This window comes from Columba livia, chromosome 14 (genome assembly GCF_036013475.1).
Source record: "Columba livia isolate bColLiv1 breed racing homer chromosome 14, bColLiv1.pat.W.v2, whole genome shotgun sequence".
Classification (NCBI taxonomy): domain Eukaryota; kingdom Metazoa; phylum Chordata; class Aves; order Columbiformes; family Columbidae; genus Columba; species Columba livia.
The window spans coordinates 4,626,757-4,651,547 of NC_088615.1; the positions used below are offsets into that span (position 1 = coordinate 4,626,757).

Below are 24,791 nucleotides of genomic sequence, written 5' to 3' on the forward strand. Positions count from 1 at the left end.
GAAGCCAAGCTTTGCATTTCTGCAGTAATCGGTTATACCTCCACAATATAAATAGAGAATTAAAGCAGCAGCACATGGTGCTTTTGCAGAGTACAGATGTCAGCTGGGGACCAGTGTGTTTACAAGCCTGGCTGGGCTTTTGCTGTGCAGTGTATCTCAGCCTGGGCTTGTGCTGCACCGTGTTCACACACGTGTGTATCAGTTATCAATCAGATTTGCTGGACACTGTCGTGACTCTAATGATCACCTGAGCAAACACGGGCATCCTGCTGCTGTGAGCTAGAGCTATTGCATTAAACGAAGGGTAATGCTTGTACTAGGAAGCAAGTGCCTGCCATGTATGAAAACAGAAATAATGTTGTTACAACTGAGAGGGAGAATGCTTGTAAATATTGTACTCACTGGCTTTTGTGTGGGTTATATCAAGATTGTACTCAAACATTGACAGGTTAATTACATGTTTCAAAGCTTGTTTACTGTGATCTGAGAGGAAAGTGTTATTAAAGAAGTGTTCAGTATGTAACAGCGCTTTTTTTCCCCCTTTCCCTTCTCAATGTTTTCCTCTAGCTGATTACTCCTCATGCCATCCGTGTACAGACGCCTCCCCGACATATCCCAGGGGTTGTAGAAGTCACATTGTCCTACAAGTCTAAGCAGTTTTGCAAGGGAACGCCTGGAAGATTCATTTACACAGGTAAGGATGCTTTAGTACTAGATATAACATGGAGAAATAGGGCAGGCAATATATCACACTTGCCAGGGCTTCTACTTCCATCGCTAAAAGCTGTACTGTATTTTATTATTTTGGCTGGTATTGAAGATACCAATTTAAGGCTGAATTTCAGAAATGGGTGACCACAGAGGTGAATCTGAAAACATATAAGTGTGGGATTGTTGTTTGCTTGTTTGTCTTCGCAATGGGACTTCTCTTTACCCGGGAGTGGGGAGGAAGGAGAGAAACATATACTTAAACAGAGGAAGAGTACAGGCATCAAGGGGCAGACACACTGATGCAATCACAAACCTGCCTTCCAAGAAGCATCTTGCTGAATATCTCCATCTCATGTTGTCCAGCAAGTATTCCAAGCATCAGTGGGTTTCCCTGCCCATCTCACCATGACATACCTGTCTCCCAGGGAGGCTCAGTGGCTTTCACCCCAGCTGACACTGCAGACGTGTGTTTAGGGGTGATGTCCCACACTGAGACCACTGAGTCAACTGGTTTGGCCTGAAGAGTTTTTAACAAAACATATGCTGGGACATCGCAGGTGCTGTCAATGTTAAACCACTCTCAGTAGTGACAAGGATGGCATGGGAAGTAAATCAAGAAGCAGCCTAACTTGTTAAAAGAATGTGTGTCATTGACTCCTTGGAAGGTATGCATGCTATGAGAATTAATGGCTTGGTCCAGGTTTTGATGTGCTTGTCGTTTTATGCACTTGTTAGTAGAGATATGCAGACAGGACTACTTCTGCAACTCTTTTCCAGAATCCAGTGCAATTCCTTTTCTCATTCTTAAATGCCCCTGAAACTTTAAGAGTAAGATATATCATAAATACTTGGGTCTGTGAGGCACTCTGAATTACACTGGGCACGTATATTGCCCCAACTATGAATGTGCACAGAGGGACTCGAGGCAGAGGACAGACCTCTGTGCTCCAGCTGGATAATGAAGCTCTCGTTTGATTTTCATAATGCTGAACAAATGGAACAAAGGTGCCTTATAAAGCTTTGTTGTCTTTTCCAAATACCCTCTCCCCAGCTGGGATTATGCACTGGGTTTCTTTAAACTGAGTCTTAAAATGTTCATGTATCACCTTGCTGGCTGAGCAGCCGGCAGTTGTGGAGGCTGTGTGTATTTATTGTGAGCATTATGATTTCAACAATCTCTGGGAAATTCATATATTGGACGATAACACACCATATATTAAAAAAAAAAAATAATAAAATAGTGTTTGAATGTGTTGAAACAAAAGCAAAAGCAAATGTTTAAATTGCCAGCGTATACCATGCGGAAGTGTCAGCCAGAGCTCTGGGCAGCGTGACCATGAATCCTTTCCCGTCTCGCATTCACACTCACAATAAGCTGTGCTGTCCTGCTTGCTGCCGAGCCACCAGCTTGGCTGCATCTCGGGCTGGAGGAATGGCAAGTACACATGCAGAAGAAGAAGGGGAGGAAAGCTGCCCCCATCGACATTGAGAAGAAATTTTGGGAGACTTCATTTTGCGATTTAAATGTAAAAATGGCTTGAGCCCGTTTTGCTTTTCAGATGATCGTTAATTAGCTTTTCCAGTGAAAAGGAGGGCGGCAGTTTAGCCTGTCTGCCCAAAAGCAGATGTCTGAATGTGAAAATAAAGTGTCCCAGCAGGAAGAGTGTTTCCATATATGCATTTTCAGGTTAGTGTTTAAAACACGTTATTTTTCATTCAGTAAACAAAAGTTACGAAATACTAAACAACAATGATATAATCAAAGGCGATCCAGGCCACGGACAATTCTCTCACTTATGCAGCTTTTATAGAGTTGCGGTAGATACAGAAAAGCTCTTGTGACTGCAATCCTACCTCACATAATTTGCATTTTCCTTTTACAGGCAGCCTGAACTTAAATGTGGCTTTTAAAAAAGAACTAAATGAAACTAAAATAAAAACAATTAATGCATCCTGACCTTCGGAAGTGCCTTCCAGCCCTTTAAACAAAATGCAGGTTCAGTACACGCCTGACGATTAGTTTTAGTTAATTGAAAATTATAGGATTGACCCAAGAGGAAAATTTTGTTTGCACTCCAATCACTTTTACAAATTAAGGAAAATTACCACAATTTTGTTTAGCTAAGGTTTCACACTGAGTTCACGAAATTAGCTCAGCCATCCCAACAAAGTCAGCACTTTGTTAGTGAGCACTAGAAAAAAACTAATAGTCTATGGTGTGTACAAACGAAGCATAGAAAAAGCTATGATGCTTTAGAGAACTAGGCCAAGTGTTTTTAATTAGGATTATTGGTTCATTGTAAGTTTTGAAGAACAATCAAACTAGCAGATTAGCTGTTTCTTTTAAAGCTAGAATTTCTTGCCATTCATTTTTCCCATGAGAACTTGTTTTAACTCCCACATAGCGCTATTTTTTTAACTCTTTTTTTTTTTAACAAGGCCTGCAGGAAATGGACCAATTGGAATTTGGGATACAGTAACATTCCCCAGCATCACTCCAGCCGATGGGAGTTTTTCACAATGTTCTTCAGTGAACTCAGTGTTCTGGAACATATTACAAAACCACAGAGGCCAAATGTTTTCTCAGAGGAGTTTGGCCTCTGTTTTTGGCCGAAAACATTTCAGCATCACTTGCTGCTTATTTACTCTGCTGTTAAGAACAAGAAAAGGGGAGAGGAGAAAAGGGGAAAAAAAAATAGAAGAGAGTGTGTGAGAGAGAGAGGAAAAAACGTGGGGTTTGTGGGCGGTGCAGGAGGCGATCAAGCGGAGTTTCCTTTCTGGTGAGAATGTCCCTGCTCGTTAATGGTCCCATTTTGTGGTCAGGTCTCATTTAGAAGAAATTATTTTTAATCAGTGTTCAACAAAATATCCCCTCAAGCCACCTGGCTGTAAACTGTTTTTTTCTTACTGTTAAGTACTTAACTTCTCAGAAGAAAATACCCAGTGACCCATTAATTTTAGCCTTTTTTTTCCCCCTTTAACTGCAAATAACTTAGTAACATGATCTCTAAGTAGTCCATGTGCCATCTAGGAATCAAGGTCACATATATACAGAGAAATCCTGGCTTTTGTAAGTATTTTTGAAAGAAACAAACCAGCGTCAACCCTTTGCTTACAAGTAAACATAAGTTTTGTATTTTCCATCTGCAAAGCAAGCCATTAGCATGCACTTATAAAGCAATTATTTCTTAGATTTAAGCTTTGACAATCCTGAGAGCACATTATAAGATATAGAGAAGTCTCAACATGCCTTGTATGTGTGTTCATTTTGGAATAATATTAAAAGTTCATACTGCACACAGAGATACCCAAATTTGCTTGCTGGTGTTTACCTGTGGTACCTTCACCTCTAAGTCTCTTCTGGTAATGAAGAGCACTGAATGGATTTCCATGTCACAACTCAGGAGTTGGGTATGTACCACTACCCTTATTTTAGAACTGGAGAACCTGAAGTAATGGAAGAAGCCATTAAGGATACAAGTATGTAGTTAGTTTGCCAAGGTGACTCAAGGCATATATGGGTGAGTTAAATAAGGGATGAGAATTGGCACAGATTTGTGATACTTTTGAGGTTTTTTTTTTTTTTGTTTTAATTAAAAAGAAATGGATACATAATGGATAGCGTGATTTTCATAGATGAATTTTGCTATGGATGGTGGTACTAAACTGCAAGATTCGAGTGAGACTGCATGAATGTAAGTGAAATGGGAATTTATCTCACTGCATGTTGGAAAAGACATATGGAAGGTCCATAAAAATGCATTATGCTGTGTCTTCTACCACCTGCTCAGTTTAAGGTTTTGTGCTTTTGTTACCGAGCTACAGCAAAGGACTACATAGCGACCAGAATTATACAGCTCTGTCACCAAGGTTATGTGTACAACATGGCGTTATATTCAGATGCTTTTCTGAGCGGTACTCCACATACTGTTCCTTTTTTTTTGTGAAAATTGATTACATGATTGGATACAGGTTAGAATTTTCATTTGCATTATTCTTGCAGGGAGGCTGAGGGCTAAATTGTTTGTACCTGGAGAAACAGGCAAGTCCTCGCACCGCTCATTTGGGGTTTGTTACAAGCTACGGGGCATGGTGTGTCTCTAGAAGTGCTACTAACAGGAAGGGGTGGATGTAGGGTCAGCGTAGTCACACAGGGCTTGCTGTGCCAGGCGAATATCCCAGATGCTGAGCGCTGATCCTCCAGGATAATTGTGATGAAGGTCAGAGTGGAGCACTGCCCGGACTGACCAGTGTTTGCATTGTGCTTGTGGGCCATTGTGTGTGGAGTGATGGAGAAATGCTAGCGTTGTGAAGGTCAGGATCCTCGCAAGATTTCTGGGAAACTGCATTTTTCTCTGAAAGGTCATAGGGCTTCTCAGGGAACTTTTCACTCCCCAAGTTGCTGCGAAGAAGAAATAGCCTCACGTGGAAAAATCCCTGCTCCATCCTCATTTCACCCTTTATCTACTTCCAAAAACGTTTGAGTCTGTGCACAAATATGAAGAGGCTTGCAGATCACAGATGGTTCGGGTAACATTTTCAAAAGCCTCAGTTTTAGGTGGCTTCATTTTTAGTTTTTAGCTTTAAATTTATAGAAGCATAAGGGTAGTCATCTTCTGAGAATCGTTCTCTTTTCTTTTCTTAAGTCAAATATATCCAAGAGTAAGAGACCAAAAACCTCCTATCACTATTTAAAATTTCAGGGCATGGACCTGGAAGCAGAGATTTAAGTCTTGTACACAGATCTGGTCAGAACTGGAACCACTTAAAAGGTGATATCCAGTCCCTAAATTTTCCAGCCTGGTAAACTTCAGTGATTCCTTTGCTGGGAAAATGTTCTGCTTTCAAGAGGGCACCAATAACTACGCAAAGTTCAAAAGATACGTAATCAATGCAGCAATCAGTTTTCAGAAAGGAGAGCTCTGGAGTTTGTAGACTTAAAAACAGAAAAAAGAAGTGGTGATGAGAGACAGACTGGCTGTCAAGAGGTTCCTGTAGCCCCACTGGAGCCTTTCTTGATCCCTGTGGGCTAGAGATTGACCCTTACGCCAGCTAACCTTGGCCATAGCTGTGTATCTGTTAGTTCCTGAGAAATGTTAAAACCTAGTGGCAGTTTTTCTCAACATCAGTAATACACAACCTCATTAGTTTTACAATGCCTCATTCATGTGTGTTTATTATTAAATCATGAGCACTTAAATAGCTGATTAGTATAAATGAGGAGGGAAGGCCACCATCAACAGAACAATAAAAATAAAATAAAAAAGGCAGCATCTCTGATGCTATCTTGGGGTTTATCCGGATGTGTTCATAAAATTCTTCACCCTCAAAGATATGATGCTCATTTATCTTAAATGAAATATAGAGCACATCACTTCTCCAGAAGAGTGACCAGCTATGAGATCTGGTAGCTAGCAAATGAATGCCATTTGTTTTTAACAGCAGTTTTTATCTGCCTTTCACTAGTAAATATTAATAGCAGTGGTAGAATAAAAAGTATCAGATGTCTTGAAGTTAAATCATCACCGAGTGCTTCAGAAGAAGAGAACAAAATCCCTCAATACAAAGAAATGCATAAAGTTTAAAATAAGAGCTGGTGTCTGTTCTTAAAAGCAGGAGAGCCCTGCACTGCAGGTTACCCTGTGCTTTGGGTGCTCAAAATAAAGTCTGTTCCTGATCTCAGAGAGACTCTGCAAAGGACAGAGGAGAGGTGGTAAATCCTAACTATTGCACAATCAAGTATTAAATTCATCCTTTGTAAATGTAGACTTTTACTGGTGAATTTAATTAATGTGTCTGGAGACAAGCAAAACCCCCCTCATAACAGCTATCTGAAACAATGTCCTAATGCAGAGTTTACTGGGTTCCCCCTGCATCTCATTGTGCTGAGTGTTGGCTCCCAGCTGGACCTCGCTGTGGGGACACCAGGGGTATCAGGTGCTGTGCAGAGCTCAGAGATGGACCCGTCTTTGGGGTGGTGCATTGGGCTGAGGAAGTTGAGCTGTATGCAAGGCTTTCTACTGCCACAGGAGTCTGCCATAGTCACTGAAGAGCTAGGTCCTCAGGACTCCACTGCTGGGTTGGGGAGGATTGCAGGTAAAATACAGATGGGAAAACAAGGGAGGGATTGGGGCAGTCTCCACCGTCCAAGCACCGAAAGCAGTGATGTGATCTTGGGTGTTACCTGCTTTTAAAAGGGAAACATCTCTGTTTAAGCTTGAACTGGCCTTTTCTGAGTTCCAGTCCATTAACTTCATGGCTCTGCTCAGTCAGTGTGAATACCTTGTCTGGAAATTTTTAGGGAAAAAAGAAAGGTTGCCGTTGTTTTGGAGCAAGCTCTCCTAGATGAAATAATTTCAGTCTTTATTATTTAGTGGTGGGCTTAGGGATGAATGTCATTACAAGAGTGTTTGCTTTGAAGTTTCTTAGGTTATGCCCAGTGGAGTGAAATACAGACAATTATCAGGGTTGAATATTAGGGTGGTTGGTTTGGTTTGCAGCAATTCAGGAAAAGAAGCTGGGAGGAATCCTAATTGATTGCGAGTAAAAGGGTGTTACCAGACAGCGAGGGAGCAGTGGAGGAAGACTGGAAAATCCCTTTTGTATGCTAATAGGAACACAGAACCCTCATCTCTTTGGTATTTCTTAAACACTGGCAGCATCATAACACACTGCAAAAAACAATAGCTAAAAGTGTGCAGTGTACCTGTAGGACAGCTGCAAAATGAAAGCAATTACAGCAACCATCAGAATAAAGCTGGCTGTGAAGGAAACATATTATTTTGCATATTTTATGTATACACTTACCAAGAAATATGACCTTTATTTTCTAGTTAGAGGGAAGTGCAATCAGAGTCTATGCAGCAAAGGGTAGCTGCATCATTAAAAAGAATATTTTCTCTGATATTAGAAGTCTAAATGGGCACTAGTCCTTATTCACAACCTTGGCTGTTTCTGTCTGCCCTGAGTTAATAAGTGATAAGGCCAAAAGAGAAATAAATCACTGAAGTCCCTGTCCAAAGAAAACATATTGACTACAGCCAAGCAAATAACAGCCCATAACCAATGGTCCCATTCATCACTCATGTAATAGGGATATAAAGTATTCTCTACCTATGAAACCATAGAGTAGGAAAAAGCCTGATAAGCCCCCAATCTAAGCTGTGTGATTTGATTATTAAAGGACATGAACTGTTTGTCACATACCTTTAATCTTTAAGATGTGTTGCCATTTCTAAACTATAAATTTGTGGTAAAGGATTAGAAAGCTATTAACGATAAAGGTATAAACTAGACTTTATAAGGATTTCTGCAATTGTCATGCAACCCCATAGGCCCTTGGAACCTTCACCTATTGAATATGATATAACATAGTTATCTGACCTTCAAAGCCAATAAAGTGTGTTTTGCTTTTCAAGTTCTGGACTTTACTCCATGACAAATTAACCCTCTGGGTTCACAAAATAAGCCTTGTAAATTCTTTTCTTTATCCCCACCCCAAAACCTTCAAATTTTCATGCCCTTGCTTCAAAACTCTGTTATTGAAGACTGAAATTGTTAATCTTTTTTTTATTCTCCTTTTAGCTCATGTCAGTTGATAAGATATTATTCCATCTTAAAACAAATGGCCAATAAAACAGAAAGCTGAGATGAATTACTAAAAACCTTGAATTGCACTCCATTTCTACAGGGGTCTTCACTGTCTTGTTTCTTAATGTATGAGTATTCAGATTAGATAAATGCCACAGAAACGTATAGTATATAGTAGCGGCAGTGGCTGTACTACTTACCTTAATGCATTTTGATCCTATGCCCTGAGAAGAGGGACAAGGCACTGTCTCTTTGCTCAGCCAGAAAGTCAACTCCTTGGCTACTTGTTGCAACTGAAATATTTCATAGCTGGGAATTCTGGCTGCCTTGTGGGTGTATATGTACCTAACTCACCCGTCTTGTACTTCTCATGGGGTGCAGCAGGTTTTGATTTCTGCCTGGAACCATGTGCAGGATTTACTGGGTGTTGTTGAAAACTGGCCAGGCTGTGGGCTGGACTGTCGGAGATGCCCATGCACACAGCGTGTTGGCTCCGGCCAGAAAATCAGAGCATGAATTTAGCACATGGCCACCTGAGGCACGCTCCTGCACGGCACTGCCTGCAAAATAGCCTCCTTAGCATGTGCTTAATCCTTCAAGGTGCTTGTTAGTAAGGGTTCATTTTGCTTTGGCATGTTATTACACAGGAGAAGGCTGCAGGGCTGGCTTAGACCAGTGGTGTCCTGTGCAGCCACTGTTCCCTGGAGGAAGGACTTGGGCAACCTCACTTGCTTTGAGCTTGTACTGGCATCCCGATGCAGCCAGTAATGCTTATCTAGCCTGGTTAAAGCTATGAATACAGAGTAGATGTGCCCCAATATAGCCCATGTCTACAGATTTAGGCTTTTTTAATATGTAGATAAAAGGAAAATCTTGTACTTGCAGTCTTTCATCTTAATAGATGCAAGAGCGACTTATTTCATGGAGTGTGAAGTTCTTTGTACTTTTCTACTGTCTTGTATAACCTTTACTGAAAGGTGTTTTGCCATTGGATCTTATCATGGGTCTGTTGTGAGCTCTGCAGTTAACTATGGAAGTATAAAACCGTCACTTTATTCTGCCAAGCCAGGAGTATGCAGATCTTTCATTCCACAAAGTAGGACAGAAGATTTTTAGTATATTAGTACACAAGCATGTTTGTGCGATGTAAATTAGACTGTGGTTTTGCAGCATGTTGACTGTTCTTCAGGAACTTCTTTGATAGCCAATACTAAACTTAGACTTTCAAGTATCGGATAGTTCATGGCAGTTTACATCTTGGGGAGATAACTGTGAACCCTCCATTCAGTATCACAATAAAGACCTGGATTTGGACAGGTACCCTTGTAGACTTGCAGTCTTGCACAGTTTACCCTAAGGTATTTGCATTGCCATAGCCACTGTTACTTCATCTTTCAGTGTCTTCTTTAGTTTCCCTTGTCTCCCTTCCCTCCCAAATGTAATGTTTTCATCTTTTTCCTGTTGGCATAAATTGTGGTTAACCTCTTTGCGTGAAGCGTTGCGGACTCTTGAACTGCTCTTGCATAGCACCAGGTGTCAGCATCGGTGGTTAAGAAGAGGAAACGTCATTCTCATTGGACAGAGCGTTAATTAAAAAAAAAAAACAAAAAACACCAAACCAAAACCAACAACAACAAAAAGAACACCCCCTCCCCCCCCAAAAAAAAAGCCACCACCAAAAAAACCCACCCAAAACCAGACAGAGAAGTCGCACATAATCAACTAAGAATGATATTTTTTAAGTCCCCATGCAACAGAAAATGCACATGGAAATTAAAATGTAGTAACAGTTACCCAGCAAATATACATGTTTGTGAAAACAAGAATTTGTGTCAAACTCTCCATTTTAAATGTGTGAAAATTACAGAGCAAAAACTGTGATGTCTACGAATAACTGTGAAACTTGCTGTCAGTTTTTAGTACTGCAGCATCTTCCAGAGTGAGCTTTATCTCTTTTCAACATAATGAGGTCCTCTTTTACATTGTCTGCGTGAGGGATAGGAATCTCGTGAGCTCTAGCAACCCTCCCTTTGGAGCTCTGGGGCATGATACCCCCTTGATGGTCTGAGATGTCATCTTAGAAGTGGGCGTATCTGCACCAAGAAACTCTCCTCTCTGTCTGCAGATGGGCTCTAATAAGTTCTCAAACGTGCGTTTGGATGGCTGGAGCTGGGTGAGAAGCTTTACACCCTCGGTCACCCACGCACTAGGTGCTGTGTAGGAAAGGAACTATTTATTGCTCCAAATATTATGATCCTATGCTGGTTTCTGAAATACATGTGCTTATTGTGCTCCCCATCTTTTGGGGGTTTTTTTGGTTGTTTTTGGTGTTTGTTTGGTTTTGGTGGTGTTTTTTTGTTTGTTTGTTTGTTTTTCTTTGTTTGCTTGTTTTTTTAAAATCTTAATTTATATCCTAGTCCCAGCTTTCTGTGAGGTACTTCCCTTAGAAGACTACAACTCATTGGATAAAAATACATGCAAACAACAGTTTTAAGCTCAGGCAGTTTTAGCAGCAAGCTTCTATTTGTAAAAAGGAAAGGCAAGATGTTACTGACAGAAGTAACCATGAATTCATGTTGAAAGGTCACTTCTGCAAGGGAAATGTTTTTTCCAAATGTAGATTTCTGACTAGATTCACCACTCCAAAGAAAATTCTCCCCAAAGTTTACAAGCATGTTGTGCACAGCTGCTAGAAATAGTCGTTACATTGTCGTTCCTAAAAATAGGTCTTAAAGTGGCCACCATACTGAAAAATGGTATTTTTCTTTGCAGATTTTTCATTTTGAAGTACTTCTGGTTCCCTTAACTTTTCCATTGAAATGTGTGTGTTGTTTATTTAAAAGGAAGAGAGTGAAACATGCATCACCTGGTTGCCTGAGATTGTGTTTTCCCTGGGTATTTTTGTCAGCTCAGGCTCTGTTATTGATGGAGGGGCTCTCAGGACAGTGGATGTGTCTGGCAGGTCAGGGAAAGGAACAAGCATCTGCATGAGGTATCTTTTGTTCTGGAATGAAGAATTTACCTCAGTTTTCCCAAAGACAAGGCCAGTCTGCACATCATTTCTTCACCAAAACTGTTCATCCTTGCACCACTTGCAAGTTCTGTTAAAAAGACAAATGAACCTCCTTTAAACTGGGGCCTAAGGGAAAGGATGGAAATGACCCCCTCCCCACTCCAATTTCCCCCATTAGACTTTTTTTCACAGATGTTCATGCTGATTATAGCTGGGAAATAAGGGTATTTCTAAGAACCATGAATATTCATTTGTTTTTTGGCAATGAATTTCCTTCAGTTTCCCTGTAGTGTTTTGCACTCTGAATGTGTGAAGAAGTGAGTTAGTTGACAGAGTTCGCTTTAAGAAAACCTCAGAGTGTACTATGAAAAGTGAACTTTCCATAGTGTATGTGTCCTTGCCTGAACAAAAGGACGTAAAACTTAGTGTTAGCTGTTAGGAAGCATGACTTGAAAACAGTGAACACACAGGTGAGGTGATGCCCTCTCTGAATATATGCCAGAAATAGACAATTTAAAATGAAAATTTGTAACAAGCCACTCTAATGATCTGTCTATAAGAACAAGGTTAATCAGAAGAACTATTTTACAAATGCTTTCAGCTAACAATTAATTGGAGAAAGATGTCTCGTTGGACAGGTACTGAGAGGGAATGGTTTGTTATGAATTGTTTGCGCACTCTACTACTGATGCCCAGACCCAAAGGAGCTGCTGGACTTGCTCTTCGAGGGGTCTGCAATACTGTGTCTGATTAGACCAAATGGATATGAGCAGAAATCTGTACAATTTACAGAAGAAAATCCCAGGGAGGTTTGCTTTGGTTTGGTTTTCCTTTTTAAAAATATTAAGGTGTTATAAAACAGTGAGTGGAGATTACTGTGGTGTCTACTGTTCCATCTTGTAATTGTGCAGTGAATGTGAGGATAGAAATAGTAGCCAATGTGTAGAGAATAGTCAGGGTGCTGCATTGCAGCCTGTGAACAGCCAGGCCAGGAAGACTGCATGCAGGAATTTGGCAGAATTCCTCCGATTGCAATGGGAATCTGCATTATCCTCAAATTACAAAGTTGCGGTCCATGAGATTACCCTGGATCGTCCTAATTTTCTGTGCAGCAACCTGTGTGTTCTGTGGAATAACGTACACAATTTTTGCAATAACTACATAATTAACTCACCTTGCTGCTCCCCTCTCCAGGGAAACTCATGCTTCTATTAATGCCATTAGGAAGGTCCTATGCATACAACAAAGAAAGTGGTGCAGCAGATGAGTTAACATGATTTGATTTGCAGATGCTTTAAACACTTAGCAGGAGACAGCTACGGAAGCTAATTAAATCACTCTAAGGTGCACAGGATTATCTGCTTTGTGAGAAACAATTTCAGTGAATTATGGTTGCCCTTTAGCTGAGGGAAAGTAAAAAGCATATTTGTTTGGAATTAAATTTCCCACGCAAAGTGCCCATCAGACCTCTCTTTCCCTGTGCTTCTCAAATAGTCTTCTTTTGTAGCTAATATTTTATAGGAATGTGGGTTTTGATTTTGTAAGAGTGGCGCTGTGTCCAACTTCCTTACGTAAAAATTTTCCTACTTAGGTATTGATTAGGATCGGCCTTTAAGCAGCGCCTTGAGTAAAAAATCGTGTTGGTACATTCACTACCTCTCAGATACTGCATCTTATTTAGTGTACCGGAATTCCCAGTTTAAAGTAATCACAAAATTTATGGAGAAACGGATAAAAAAGGTTGTAAAATATCGATTTGGGGAAAATAATAACACAACTCATCTATAATAAGAAGAAAAATGAAGCAATAATTCAGCGGTATTGAACGGCTTGCTGCTGGAAGTATTGATCCAGAGCTTTAGTGTGCAACATCGCACCTAACATTGCAGTGGAAGAGCCGCGCTGCATTCCTGGCTCATTATTTCGCAGACACTATTGCCTTGTTACACGGGTCCCGCAGAGCCTGGACTGCCAGCAGGGAAAGAGCGGAACACTCAAAATAACAACAAACCTGTCGTAACTTAATGTCACAATGTCCCGCTGTAACAATAGGCAGACATCGAGCTCTCTTGCTCCTCTTAGGACAATCCTGTACTTTGGCTTCGCTTGAGTATTTTTTGCTCTTGCTCTCTTCGCTGCATCACATGTATCACCCATGTTCTGTGTAAATGGTAGCTCCGCGCTGCCTCTTTTGATAGCATGTAATCAGAAACGGTGTAATTGAGGAAACATGCGTTCCTTAAATATTGACTTTCAGGATCCACATATAAAAATTCCTAATCATATTGCAGTGTTTGCTTACTGTAGCGATAAGCAAACATTGAAAAAAGGACAGCAAAGGTCAGTGGAATTTTAAAATAAGCACCCCGACATTTCCACAGCATTAAACTCCATCATGCAACATTGCATTTCTGTTTATCTGCTGACATCTGCAAAGGTATCACACTCAATTGTTTGGCATAAATAATTTAGCAGCAAGAATTTTATAATGAGCACAGATAAGATTTAACGATGTAAAAAAAAAAGAACTAAGAAACGGTGCGAGGCAAAAAATAATAAACTCCTGTAACAGGGCGACATTTTAGCACTTGGGAAGACAAACATGCATCCTGCCCTGTGATGAAGCTGCTTTATATGTGCCTGCAAACTTAGTTCATCCCCTGTGATCATCACCTAGAGATATGAGAAAGACTAGATGAGCAAGTTCTGAACAGATCAGGCCTACTGCAAATTTCAGCTAAATTTTCAGCTAATCTGCAGGATTTGCACTGGATCTCCAGCATGGTTGGACATGCAAGGTTTGTCCTTTTTTCCTCCTTTAAGCTGTGTAGTTGGGAGGTATGGGGTAGTGAAATGGGCACTTCTGATCAAGGAATATGGGGAAGGGAGGAAAAATGAAAGAAGGAAAATAACTTCTGGCTGATGCAGAGACCAAAGAAAATTGCTTTCTGTAAACTGCAAGGCCCTGCAGTAAGACTCTGGAACCCTCAATACTGAAGTGAGCACAGGTTGCGATGGTCACAGCATCTCACCATGTGCTGCTTTCCCAGGTGCAAGTTCTCCCTCCATGGGTGTGTGTTTTCTCCAGGCAAGAAGGTGAGGAGTGAGCTGCATCCCTGGCAGCTTTATGGCTCCTTTCATTTGCATCCTACGCTGGCTCAGGAAGCAGAAAACGTGCAATTGTTTTCGTAACCTAAATAACATTTCTAGTTTAGAAACCCTGGGGGAAAAATCCTTGTGGAGCTGGCAGGTTGAGATGGCAGGATGATAAGTGGCTGAGGTGTGTGTTCTGACTCTGCGGGGACAACGTGGGGTGAAGAAAACCCTCTTCTCTTGCGCTCATTGCATCTACTGTCAGGAAGGGGGACCATTGTAAACTGAAGACGTACTCTTGCCTCTGGAAAGAGGTAGGACCATGCCTTCATATTCATGGAAAGAACTATTTTCTTGTAGGTCAAGATGTTTGTGGTGTGGCATCTTTTTAAGGCACTGGCAATGCTTGTGGTTTTTTCTGTCTTTGGTGATTACACTCATAGAACAGATGAAAAACGTGTGTTGAGGCAGGAAACGACTATGGCGTGGGGTGTCAACAGAGCAGTTCAGCAGCTTCATCAGTTCACACGCCTGTTTTTTTAGAAAACAGCTTGAGACTTACCCTGTTATTGACCAGTGAAAGTTTTCTTACAAAGTAAAAAATACCAGGGATTTGTGTAACAAAGTCTAAAGCTGCATGAAATTTATTACAGATATTTTCTCAAATTTGTGCAGTAATTCCCTAATAGCTTGGATCCCTCTAGTTTTGGTAACTTGAGTTTTTATGGAAGTTTCTGGTTTGGTTTGTTTTTACTTTCCCAAAGTACTGCTTACAGTGCCAGATTTCATTTTTTTTTTTGCATATGCTCTCATAATGAACATTTCTTTTGCTCTAAAATTAATTTAAAATGTTTCTCTCTTGTTTATTTGCTACTTCTTTTTGGAAGCTCTGCATCTAACATTTAAAGAAAACTGATAAAGGCTTTATATTTACATTCACGACTAGTTAATTTTCACCATTTTTTGCATTAAAAACAGTGTAAATCAATTGGCACCCTTTAAGTTTTGAGAACATCCTTCCTTAGAAGCACCTAAATGGCTTGGTGAAAGTCCAGGAAACTCTTTAGGTTACTTAAGTGCTCCATTAAATTAGGAATCAAATTGTCGGTCTTTGTGAGGTTTCCTGGGATCATTCTAAGAATCACGATACCTACAGTCTTAACTGCTGGATTACAACCACATAGCGGACTTTTCCATCTTGCATTTTGATCTCCACCATCCCATTTCACAGCCACGCTGACTGATAGGCCTGGTTGGACTTGGAACCTCTCCTTGTCCATCCTGAGCTGAGCCCATCACCTCTCTGCTGGCAGCACTGGCAGGATCCCCTCAGCATTTGCTTTATGCTGCTGTTACCTACTCCAGAGCATCCTCCATCTCCTCTAAAACCTCTGTTGTGGCTGAAGGTAAAGGCCGGGTAGCTTTTAATATGATTTAAGAACCTAATATGTGTATCGTAATTATATGTAGGGGTACAGTAGGTAAAGCCACACACTGATTTGAGTCCCACATACCTCTCGGGCAAAATAAATATTGGCTCTGCCTTGTGTTGGCTTTCATTTCTGCTCTTGTTTTGTTAGTTCCATGTAAGTATTTATCCAAGCCTTTTTAATATGTTCTGAATAAGGCTGCTTTGCATGGCTCTTTGACAATTTCTGGTACCTTCTGAGAGAGCAAGATGGTCATACACACAGCATTTTCTCATTAGAAGCTTTCCTGTAACACGTGTATGCAGCTTGATTTCTTTTCAACTCTAATCTGGTAAAACAGAGGGGAAAAAAGCTAGAGCAATTGCATTATCTAGTTAAATTGCTCAGAGCTTATTCAGATAAAGAATTACTTGGTGCTTTTCTTGGTACATTGTACAGCTGCCTTTTTTTCACAGTCATCTTTTTTGCATTTTGTACTTTGTTATTCTGATGATGCTGAAAGACAAAGAAACAAACTCCTCAGTAATTCACTCCAAAAGAACGTACCATCTCTTTCTATTTTCTTGTTAAAACCAAATTGTGTGCAATTTGTAGGAAATTGAAACCACATTTTTCACTTAACTTTCCAAAATGAAAATTTATGAGGAAAAAGAAGCAATAAAGCAGTTACAATATGGTCATCTATAATTATCTCTGTGGTTGGAGTAGTTCCACATTTAAAGAAAGTGACACCAAAAGTGTATCAAGCTTGTGTCACTATCAACATTTTCACTTCTCTTTTGTTATTTCAGACCATAAGAACTGCTGAAACTAGTGTTATGCTCTTGGTGAATATTATACCTTGGTGAAAAAGGAATTGGGTGGTCCATAAAAACAAACATTCTTCTGAAAAACATTCATTCATTTTCAAATATCAGTGCTAAAATAAATTTAACAAATCATGCTCTTTAAGCTGATTTAATGGCGTTCATTGTGAAAAAGTTTAATTTTCCTCTAGGTATATTTCTAGGTATGTGTTTCACATTATTTTTTGTCTTTTGCTGTTGTGTTTCCCCTCCACTGTGTTGCTTGCTGTCCGAGAACAATGGAAATAACAGTCCAGTGCCAGAAATCCCGACTGCTCCCGCTCTAGAATGTTAGTGGCACTTGCTCTAGTTTTCTCATTTTGCCTTTTTTGTCTCTGAATTAAAATCAAGCCAAATGATGGATGCCCATTACAATCAATTGTTTCAGACAACCCACCAAAAGTATTGTAGGATTCATTTACATTTAATCAAATTACATTTTATTTGCAATTCAGGGAAATGAGAACTCTGCAGTAAATCAAATATTTCCTCTCCAAGGGCCCCATTCAGCAGAAAATATCCACAGTCCTCCAAGCTGGTGCCTCAATGTATGTAGCAAATCTTCCAGCGGGAGGAGAGCTTGTGCCAACAAACCATCTATTGCAATGTCTTTTCAACCTTTTTCAGAGTTGTAGACACCTTCATATTTTCCAGTACAAATGCAGATCCTTGAACAATGAACTGTGTGGTGATTTTAAGCCTGCTGGCAATAGACTTGCATCTCTTGTAGTTCTTGTTCATGGAGCACCAAGAAACAGTTGCAGGACTTGTGGTGTCCTGGAGGTTTGTACACTACACATTGAACAATATTGATCTTTCCTTTGTAGATCCTGTTATTTTAATGGGACATGAATAACAGTAATTATTATTTATTTTTTTTCTGGGATGTTACCTGTCTCCAAAAGATTTGGGGTTTGATGGCTCGGAATAAATTAGGAATGCAAATCCATTTAAAAATTTCAAATAGAGTAAATTCTATTGGCAGGCAATAGTACAGTGTTGGGTGGATCCTCATTTTACTCATTAGTGCCTTAAGGAGAAGTTAGAAAACATTATTTGCCACAGAATAGGAGGTCATCTTTGACTCACAGCTCCTCTTCTGTGCATTTTACTATGGAAAAAATGTGCCCAACAGGTGACTCTTTTACCTTTGCCCATCACAGCACAAAGTAATGCATTTTGAATCTTGTCCCTTGTGATTGTTCACATATTTAGTCAGCTAAAACTTGAATGACAGCAGGATCTTGATATTGCCTGTGCTGCCAGTGACCACCTGCAATTGTATTTACAGTTCTGAATGTTAATTTAGGTGCCTGCTGGGATTTTTACATACGCATAGTTACCTAAATTTTATGGATTTGTGGCTGTTTGTTCCTCAGCTTTAAATTGGAGACATAATGCAGGACTACTATAAATTACAGGGAATGCATGATGCCAAATAACATGGAAAGAGCTCTGATACTAAGGCAAAAAAACCCTGCATAGGTACTCAACAAAGAGGGTTACTTCACTCTTGCTATTAAAAATACATCTTCATTTCAGTACCCTGAAACTTAGAGGCCCCACAGCAGTAATCTGATTGACATAAAAAGATTTTAATGCTTAAAAAAAAATCTGACCAACTCATGTAATGTGTTCTTTAATCCGGTGGGATTGAAGAGCCTAACCAATAATAAATAATGGTTTGCATGCTTAGCAGTTAAATGTAATAAAAATCAACCCTGAGTACTTTTTCAAGCGTATTCTGCCATCTGATACTTACACCAAACTTTGGTGGGTCCGTGTCCATCACATACAATTAGCTGAAGTAAGATGAATGCTGCCTGTACAGTAATGTGGTATTTCACAGCACTACAAGCTTTAAAGCTTAGTCCCATCTCTACCTTTCCAATATTTTAATTTCTGAATATTTGAATGTTGAAAAAGGTTTTGGTTATTTTTTTTTTAGTTTTGTTCTAGGTTCCAAGGAGATGATGTATTTAGTTTCCTTTTATATGTGTTTCAGTTCCGTGTTTTATTTTATACATGTGATAATCTACTGAAACAGTAGATTTTGGAGAGCTCTCTGTCTGTCATGTTACTGGCATGGGCAGATTGTGGAAGGAAAGGCAATGAAGGGGAATGGCAGGTCTGCATTGCCTTGAGTAGAGCAGGAGAATCCTGTGTGAATTTTTTCCCTCTCTTCTTTTGCTCATTCACTTTCGTTTTGCGCAACAGGCAAAGTTTGGAAGAAAAAAATGTCATTACATTTCCCTTTGCTATATGGAGAAAGCATCTACCAGTTTGCAAATTGTAGTTTTAAATATTGTTGCTGTGTCTTTTCCAGCTTTGGCTGTGATAAGCTGGGACACTTCTGCTCCAGCAGGGATCTACTGCTTGCTACGGTCCCCAGGAAGGACTTTCCCCTTTCTGAACCTCTGTACACACGGATATACAGCACATGTAAAATTATTTGCTAGGAGATGCAGTTTTCACCCACCCACACAATCACTTATACACACGCATGTACATACAGATAACATTTGGGGGGGGGGCTTTGTTTAGCTCTTCCTCAAGTAAAGATGAAAAAATAGTGTATTTTTTGAAAAAATCAATTACACGAGCACATTGGTGTGTAATATGACACAGTATCTTGTCAGAGTCCTTTTTTTACTCAATGAGCTACAACTCAGATTTATTTTGGTTAATTACCTGTGCCACTGAATATGTATTACCTGGTCAGTTAGAGAAGAGACCGCATAGGATGTAAAAATCAAAGCCAACAAAGTGAGTAGAGTCCACTGCTGTGAATCTCCTTTCTGAAGGGACATCTCAGGTGCGGTCCCTACCCCCCCAAGCTGTCCCCAGGCTCTGCAAGTGCAGGCACAGCCAGCCCCACGATGTACAAGGGCTGCCAGGCATCAGCACGGTCTTTTCAGTGTGAAAACAAAGCGATTTTCACCGAAGCCCAAGGCAGCGAACAGTTTTGCAAACTCTTCTCTGCATGTAGCCAGTTTCCGACAGCCTTTGTGCCTGCTTTGCACACTGGCTAAATGCATTACGGGCCAAAAGACAAGTTAACTCCTCTTGGAAGTGTGCAGTGCTGAGAGATGGTGCAAGAGGCTGCTCCTTCCCAGCTCTGTCCCTGTGTCCTTGGTGAGCGGAGGTATCCTCACCACGAGTGGTTAGATACCAAGGTGATGGGCTTGGCTTGCACGGGGGTCATAGGAGGGGGAAGAAGCAGCTTAATTCTTGAGTCACCTACACCCAGCACAGGAGAGCAGAACGCAGAGGTGCCCCAGGCCAGTGATGATGGAGCTGGCTTGGAGCAGGAGCAGCAGCATCAGTGCATTGCTCTGCACAGACTAATTACCTCTGGCAGGCAGGTGCTTAATCCTTTGCTCACTCAGGGACTTAGTGACTTTGTCTGTTTAAGCGCATTCTTGCGTACTGCCGATGGACCCAGAAGTATATTTATATATATTGCTTACTGCCTGGAAAGCTACAAATCAGTTACTGATAAGTATACCACTTCCAGCAAGATTAATGTTAAATTCCTCCTTTTAGACTGGCAATTTGCAAATTGCTAAATTAGATTTTAACTCTTTTTTTCATGTCACCCTTGCAGCGTCTTTGTTTTTATCACCCGATGATAATGTTTGTGTTGGTATTGAACTTTGAGGCATATTAATACAATACACATATATTTTGGTGGCAATTTTTTATAATGATAACAGTTGTCATGAAATCCACTAGAAACAAATTTGTACAGAATACTGTAATCTATTATACCAGGGTTTGGTTCTTGTTTTGAATTGGATGGAAGGAAGGTGTTTGTTTAATACAAGAGAAAAGGAGCAATACCATGCTGCTCTGATGGTGTCTTATTGATAACTTCAGAGCTGGGATCTGAATTTTCCTATAGACTGCCAATGATACCTAGAAAATTAGGAAATAAACAGGCACAAATGCAGGATAGTAAACCTGTCTGACCAATTCTGGTTATCAGTGGTAACTTTCTATCATCTACTCTATTTTCTGATCAACTTGCAGTCTTTAATCTGTTTATTTTACCTCTGCCTTGAATTAGGGAAATGGTAATATTCTGGTTTAGGAAAAATTAATCCAATGACACTTAAAATATTTTTCTAAATCCTATTACAAGCAAAATGGCTAGTTTTGGTGAGCCCTATTTGAGTGCAAGAAAGTTTTGGCTATCTCAGAAGAGCATTATTCAGCTGGCAGATGAGTGTGGGTGGGTGCAGGAATGCGGTTGCTGCCTCAAGGTGCCACTGAGATGTTTTGCTGCGTATCCCAAATTCAGCAGTGGCCACCGAAGAACCGATGGTTGGTTCACACCCCCTGTAAATGAAGCATTTAAAGTGTTTCACAACAGGACACTGAGTTTCAGTCCAATTCCTCACTTCCCTCCTTTTATAGTTTATTTTGGAAGCATCAGCTTTATAGGCAAACAGCTGCACCTGGGATATTTTAATTTCCATACTCCACTGGTTTACCAAGGATATCGTAGATGGTAAATTGTGATGGTGGGAGAGAGGCAAGATGCAAAGGGAGTGATATAGGCAATTATTTTTACTTCCTCTCTCTTTTGCCTGTGAGGCTCCAGATTCCAGATCAGCGATGTCTCTGTAGGCGTGTTTGGAGGCTACTTTACTTGTATTTGGGGGCAGAGCTGCGGTAATTGTTGATTTCTGTATAATTGACTTGCAAGGGGATCTAGCACCAACAATTTAGCAAAGGCCTGTTTGGCCCCAGAGCACTCATTCTGTCATGAGTGTGATGAGCGCTTGACGGTGTTTGCTTATGGCCTCCAGCACCTTCACCACCTTTGCTGAACCTCAGGTCCCCCCAAAGCGCAGTGGTGGGAGCAGACCTGCTGGCAGAGCTGCTGTGCAAACGGCAAACTAATGGTTTGCCAATCTGGAGATGGTTAACTGATCTGTGCATTCAATTAAGATGAGTTTCTCAGTTAACAGGCATCCTGGGAAGAAATGAGTTACTTTCATTTCTGGGATTATGAGCAGTTAATGAAGAAGGCGTATTGGTATTCTGCCTGTGTTGCATGAGATAACCCTAAAATGCAGCATGGATTTTCAGCTTACTCGTCTAGCAAAAAAATGTGCCAGGTGAGAGGGAGAAATAGATGCTTGAATGGGTTCTCTAGCAGACAGGCTTACGGGCCTGAATGTAAAGTGCCATTACCTGCAAAGTTGGATTTTACTTTATATGTTTCTTTAGGTCTATTGCTTTGCTTTTGACTTGCCTATTTAAAATTATAGTTCAAAATGTAATTTAAACAAAATGTACCATATTCTTTCTATAAGACTTACAATGTGAGCAGAACGGCAGAGAAGGGTGGATGTATCTGACTAGAGGTGGAGGCTTGGCTATCTGATGTGTATATGCAAAATATAAACTCAGCTCCAGCCAGTAAAGTTTCCATCCACTATCAGTACAGTTTCAGAAAAACTGACAGAACACTTCTGCTTGATACATGTTACGGATCTTGGACAAAGGGAATTTAAGATGAGTTTATGCTGGGCCTAAATGACTAATAAGCACATTCAGGAGAAGCAAGGAAAACATAAATATTTCACACCAGTTTTGCACTGGCATTGCTGACAAATAGGAAGGATGTCTGTGGGGATGATACTTTGTTTTGGGGACTTCCCTTTGTATTGCACCTTCCATGAGGAATAGATGGTATCACTGTGTCTCATTAAGTGTTACAGCTAAGCCGAACCAGCAGCTGTATCTTAGCGACCGGCTGCCTGAAAAAGCAAGGCTGCTTTCTCCAAAAGTGCAGATTGGATCAGGGGCTGGAGTTTCTTACCCCCCTCTTATGTTTGCAGAGATTGAGAGGCTATATATAATTGTAAGCAAAAGTGATGAATGATGATATATTAGGGAGAAAAGGAAGGAAGGGCTGCTTTTACCTGTGGCCATCACTCGCTTGTGATAATTTTGCCACGTGAGAGTACTTACACAAGTGAGCTAGCAGGGCGAGACGCGTTCAGAGTTACACCATGGGGCTGAACCCACTGCTGCCAGAGCAAACAGCCAGTGCTCAAGGAATCCCTCTACTAAACATGCCATTCTCACTTGCAGTCCATGTTATTAATGAACACACTGGGCTGGCATTTTGGCAGTGGTGCAGAAATACCTGTAAATGAGGGGGAGGTCTGGGGTCCATGAGAAACAAGGGCCCTCTCATGAGAAAGGCTGCTGGAGGAGCGGAGCAGACTGAGAAGCACTGGAAATGATGAGTCTTCTCCAAAGTCTTTAGCGGTGAGGTGGAGGTTGGTTTTGAAAGACTTGTGCTAGGCAAAAAAACATCATTTCATCTATGTGCTGCACACACGTGAAGCCTGGAAGCAGGTGCTGAGAGGGGCTGCAGCTGGAGTGAACTAATTCCCCCTCCCTGGCTGCAGATCAGCAGACGAGTCCTTGCAGGGAAATGGGTGTTAGTCCCCTTAGGCCAAGGAAGATAATTAAGTCAGGTTCCATGTTTACTTGTGAGATCTTTTTTGGGGTATAATCAGTGCCATCAAGAATAATTTGCAATATTCTTTGCCCCTTCTGGTAGGAATAAGTGAAGATCTTTTGCTTCCAGTGCGATATTGGCCAAGATCATTGCAGTCACTTCACAGGGTGAGGGAAATAAATTAGAATTATTATGAGCCTACTCTACCTTGGCCATTGGTAGATGGGTCAGGTCATATTACTCTTTGCTTGTTTACTGACCTCCTCAGCAACTCGCCTTGGTTAATTAATTAGTTTCAGTTCAATTACTTTCACATATGGATAATTTTCTTTTTACCTCCAACTAGTACCCCATTTGATTAAATTAAATCGAGCACATAGTCAGTCAGCTTTCTGCCAAAAAAAAAAAAGAGAGAAAAACCATTGAAGTGGTTTTCCGTCATTTACAAATTACCTGGGAAAGCAGCTGAAGAGCCATTTAGTTTGGTCCTGAGGTATGGCTAGTCGGTGCGTGTAACACAAAAGCGATACTGCATCTTTAAATAGGCTTGAATAAGGTTTCTTTAACTATTGAGCCTAACTCTGAGATCTCCCCTGCTGGGAGCCATAAGTTGCTTGTAGGCTTGTTCTAGAGAGTAATAAGTATTGTTGTTTAGCAATTGTGTTGTTGAAATTCAGCTCCACTATGTCTGACAGTATTTATCTAAAATACTTTCCCTGGTGCGTGCTCAAGTTCCAGTAAACCGTGTCTTATTGTGCGACCTTTTCATTTTCCAGTGAAAAGGGATCAGCTCGTCAGATAAAAGCTACAAGCTAGAGTACAGGAAAAATGCGTGCTCAGAAAATCCGAGCATGATTGAAAACAAGATGTGTTAAATCAATGCAGTTTATCGCCTGCCTATTCCTGGCAATTGCTGTTCTAAGCTCATTCTGAGCACACACTAGATGATAAAAGTATAGTGTCACAGTGCTCACTGGGGTGTGAGGGCAGGGAAACATGTTTATCAGAAAACCTGCTATGATTTTTTTTTTTACTCTTGATAACTGTTATTATCAAAATTTTTGCAAAATAAAAAACCATGAACAATTACAGAAGCAGGTGATATAAATGCCGCTAAAATCAGAGACTACTGAGAGCTCCCAAATTATACATTTCTGTTTAAATGTCACAAACTAGCAGACAAGAAACCCAACTGTTTTAGTTTTAAACAATTTGCTGCATCATCAAGGATATAACCAAAACGGTCCTTTTGCTTTCAAGTGAGTAGCCTTTTCGCACTTTCATGTAGACAAATCAAAGCTAATGTTTAGAAGTAAAGATGTTTGGAAACCATTGTTTTCTCAAGGGATTTAAGCTTAGTTATTGTGAGGGATTAAAGACCTAAATTAAACCTCACAGGAGGTCAGTCCCTTCCAAGATCACACCTCTAATGTTCATTACAGCGAGGCACAGTTCATCTTTTATGATTCAGCTCTACTTGTGTTTTTCCGTAAATCTCATTTGCAGAGACTTGGATGTTTTTCCCATTTTGTCTCTTGAAGATTCTTTTTGCTCTGACTATAGTGCGCTTGCTCATCAGAAGGCTACAATTTAGAAGACACAGCCAGACTTCAGCTAAGGTGCTT

The 24,791-nt window shown here is 40.5% G+C and overlaps 1 protein-coding gene across 10 annotated transcripts in view; it reads left to right on the top strand.

Moving 5' to 3' along the window:
- EBF1 (EBF transcription factor 1) overlaps positions 1-24,791 on the top strand; it is a 273,509-nt gene that overhangs the window by 209,277 nt on the left and 39,441 nt on the right. For all 10 annotated transcript variants that reach the window (XM_065029681.1, XM_021288959.2, XM_065029678.1 and 7 more), the window contains exon 10: positions 568-694. In XM_065029681.1, the coding sequence (XP_064885753.1) occupies positions 568-694 (127 nt within the window). The remainder of the gene's footprint in view (positions 1-567; positions 695-24,791) is intronic.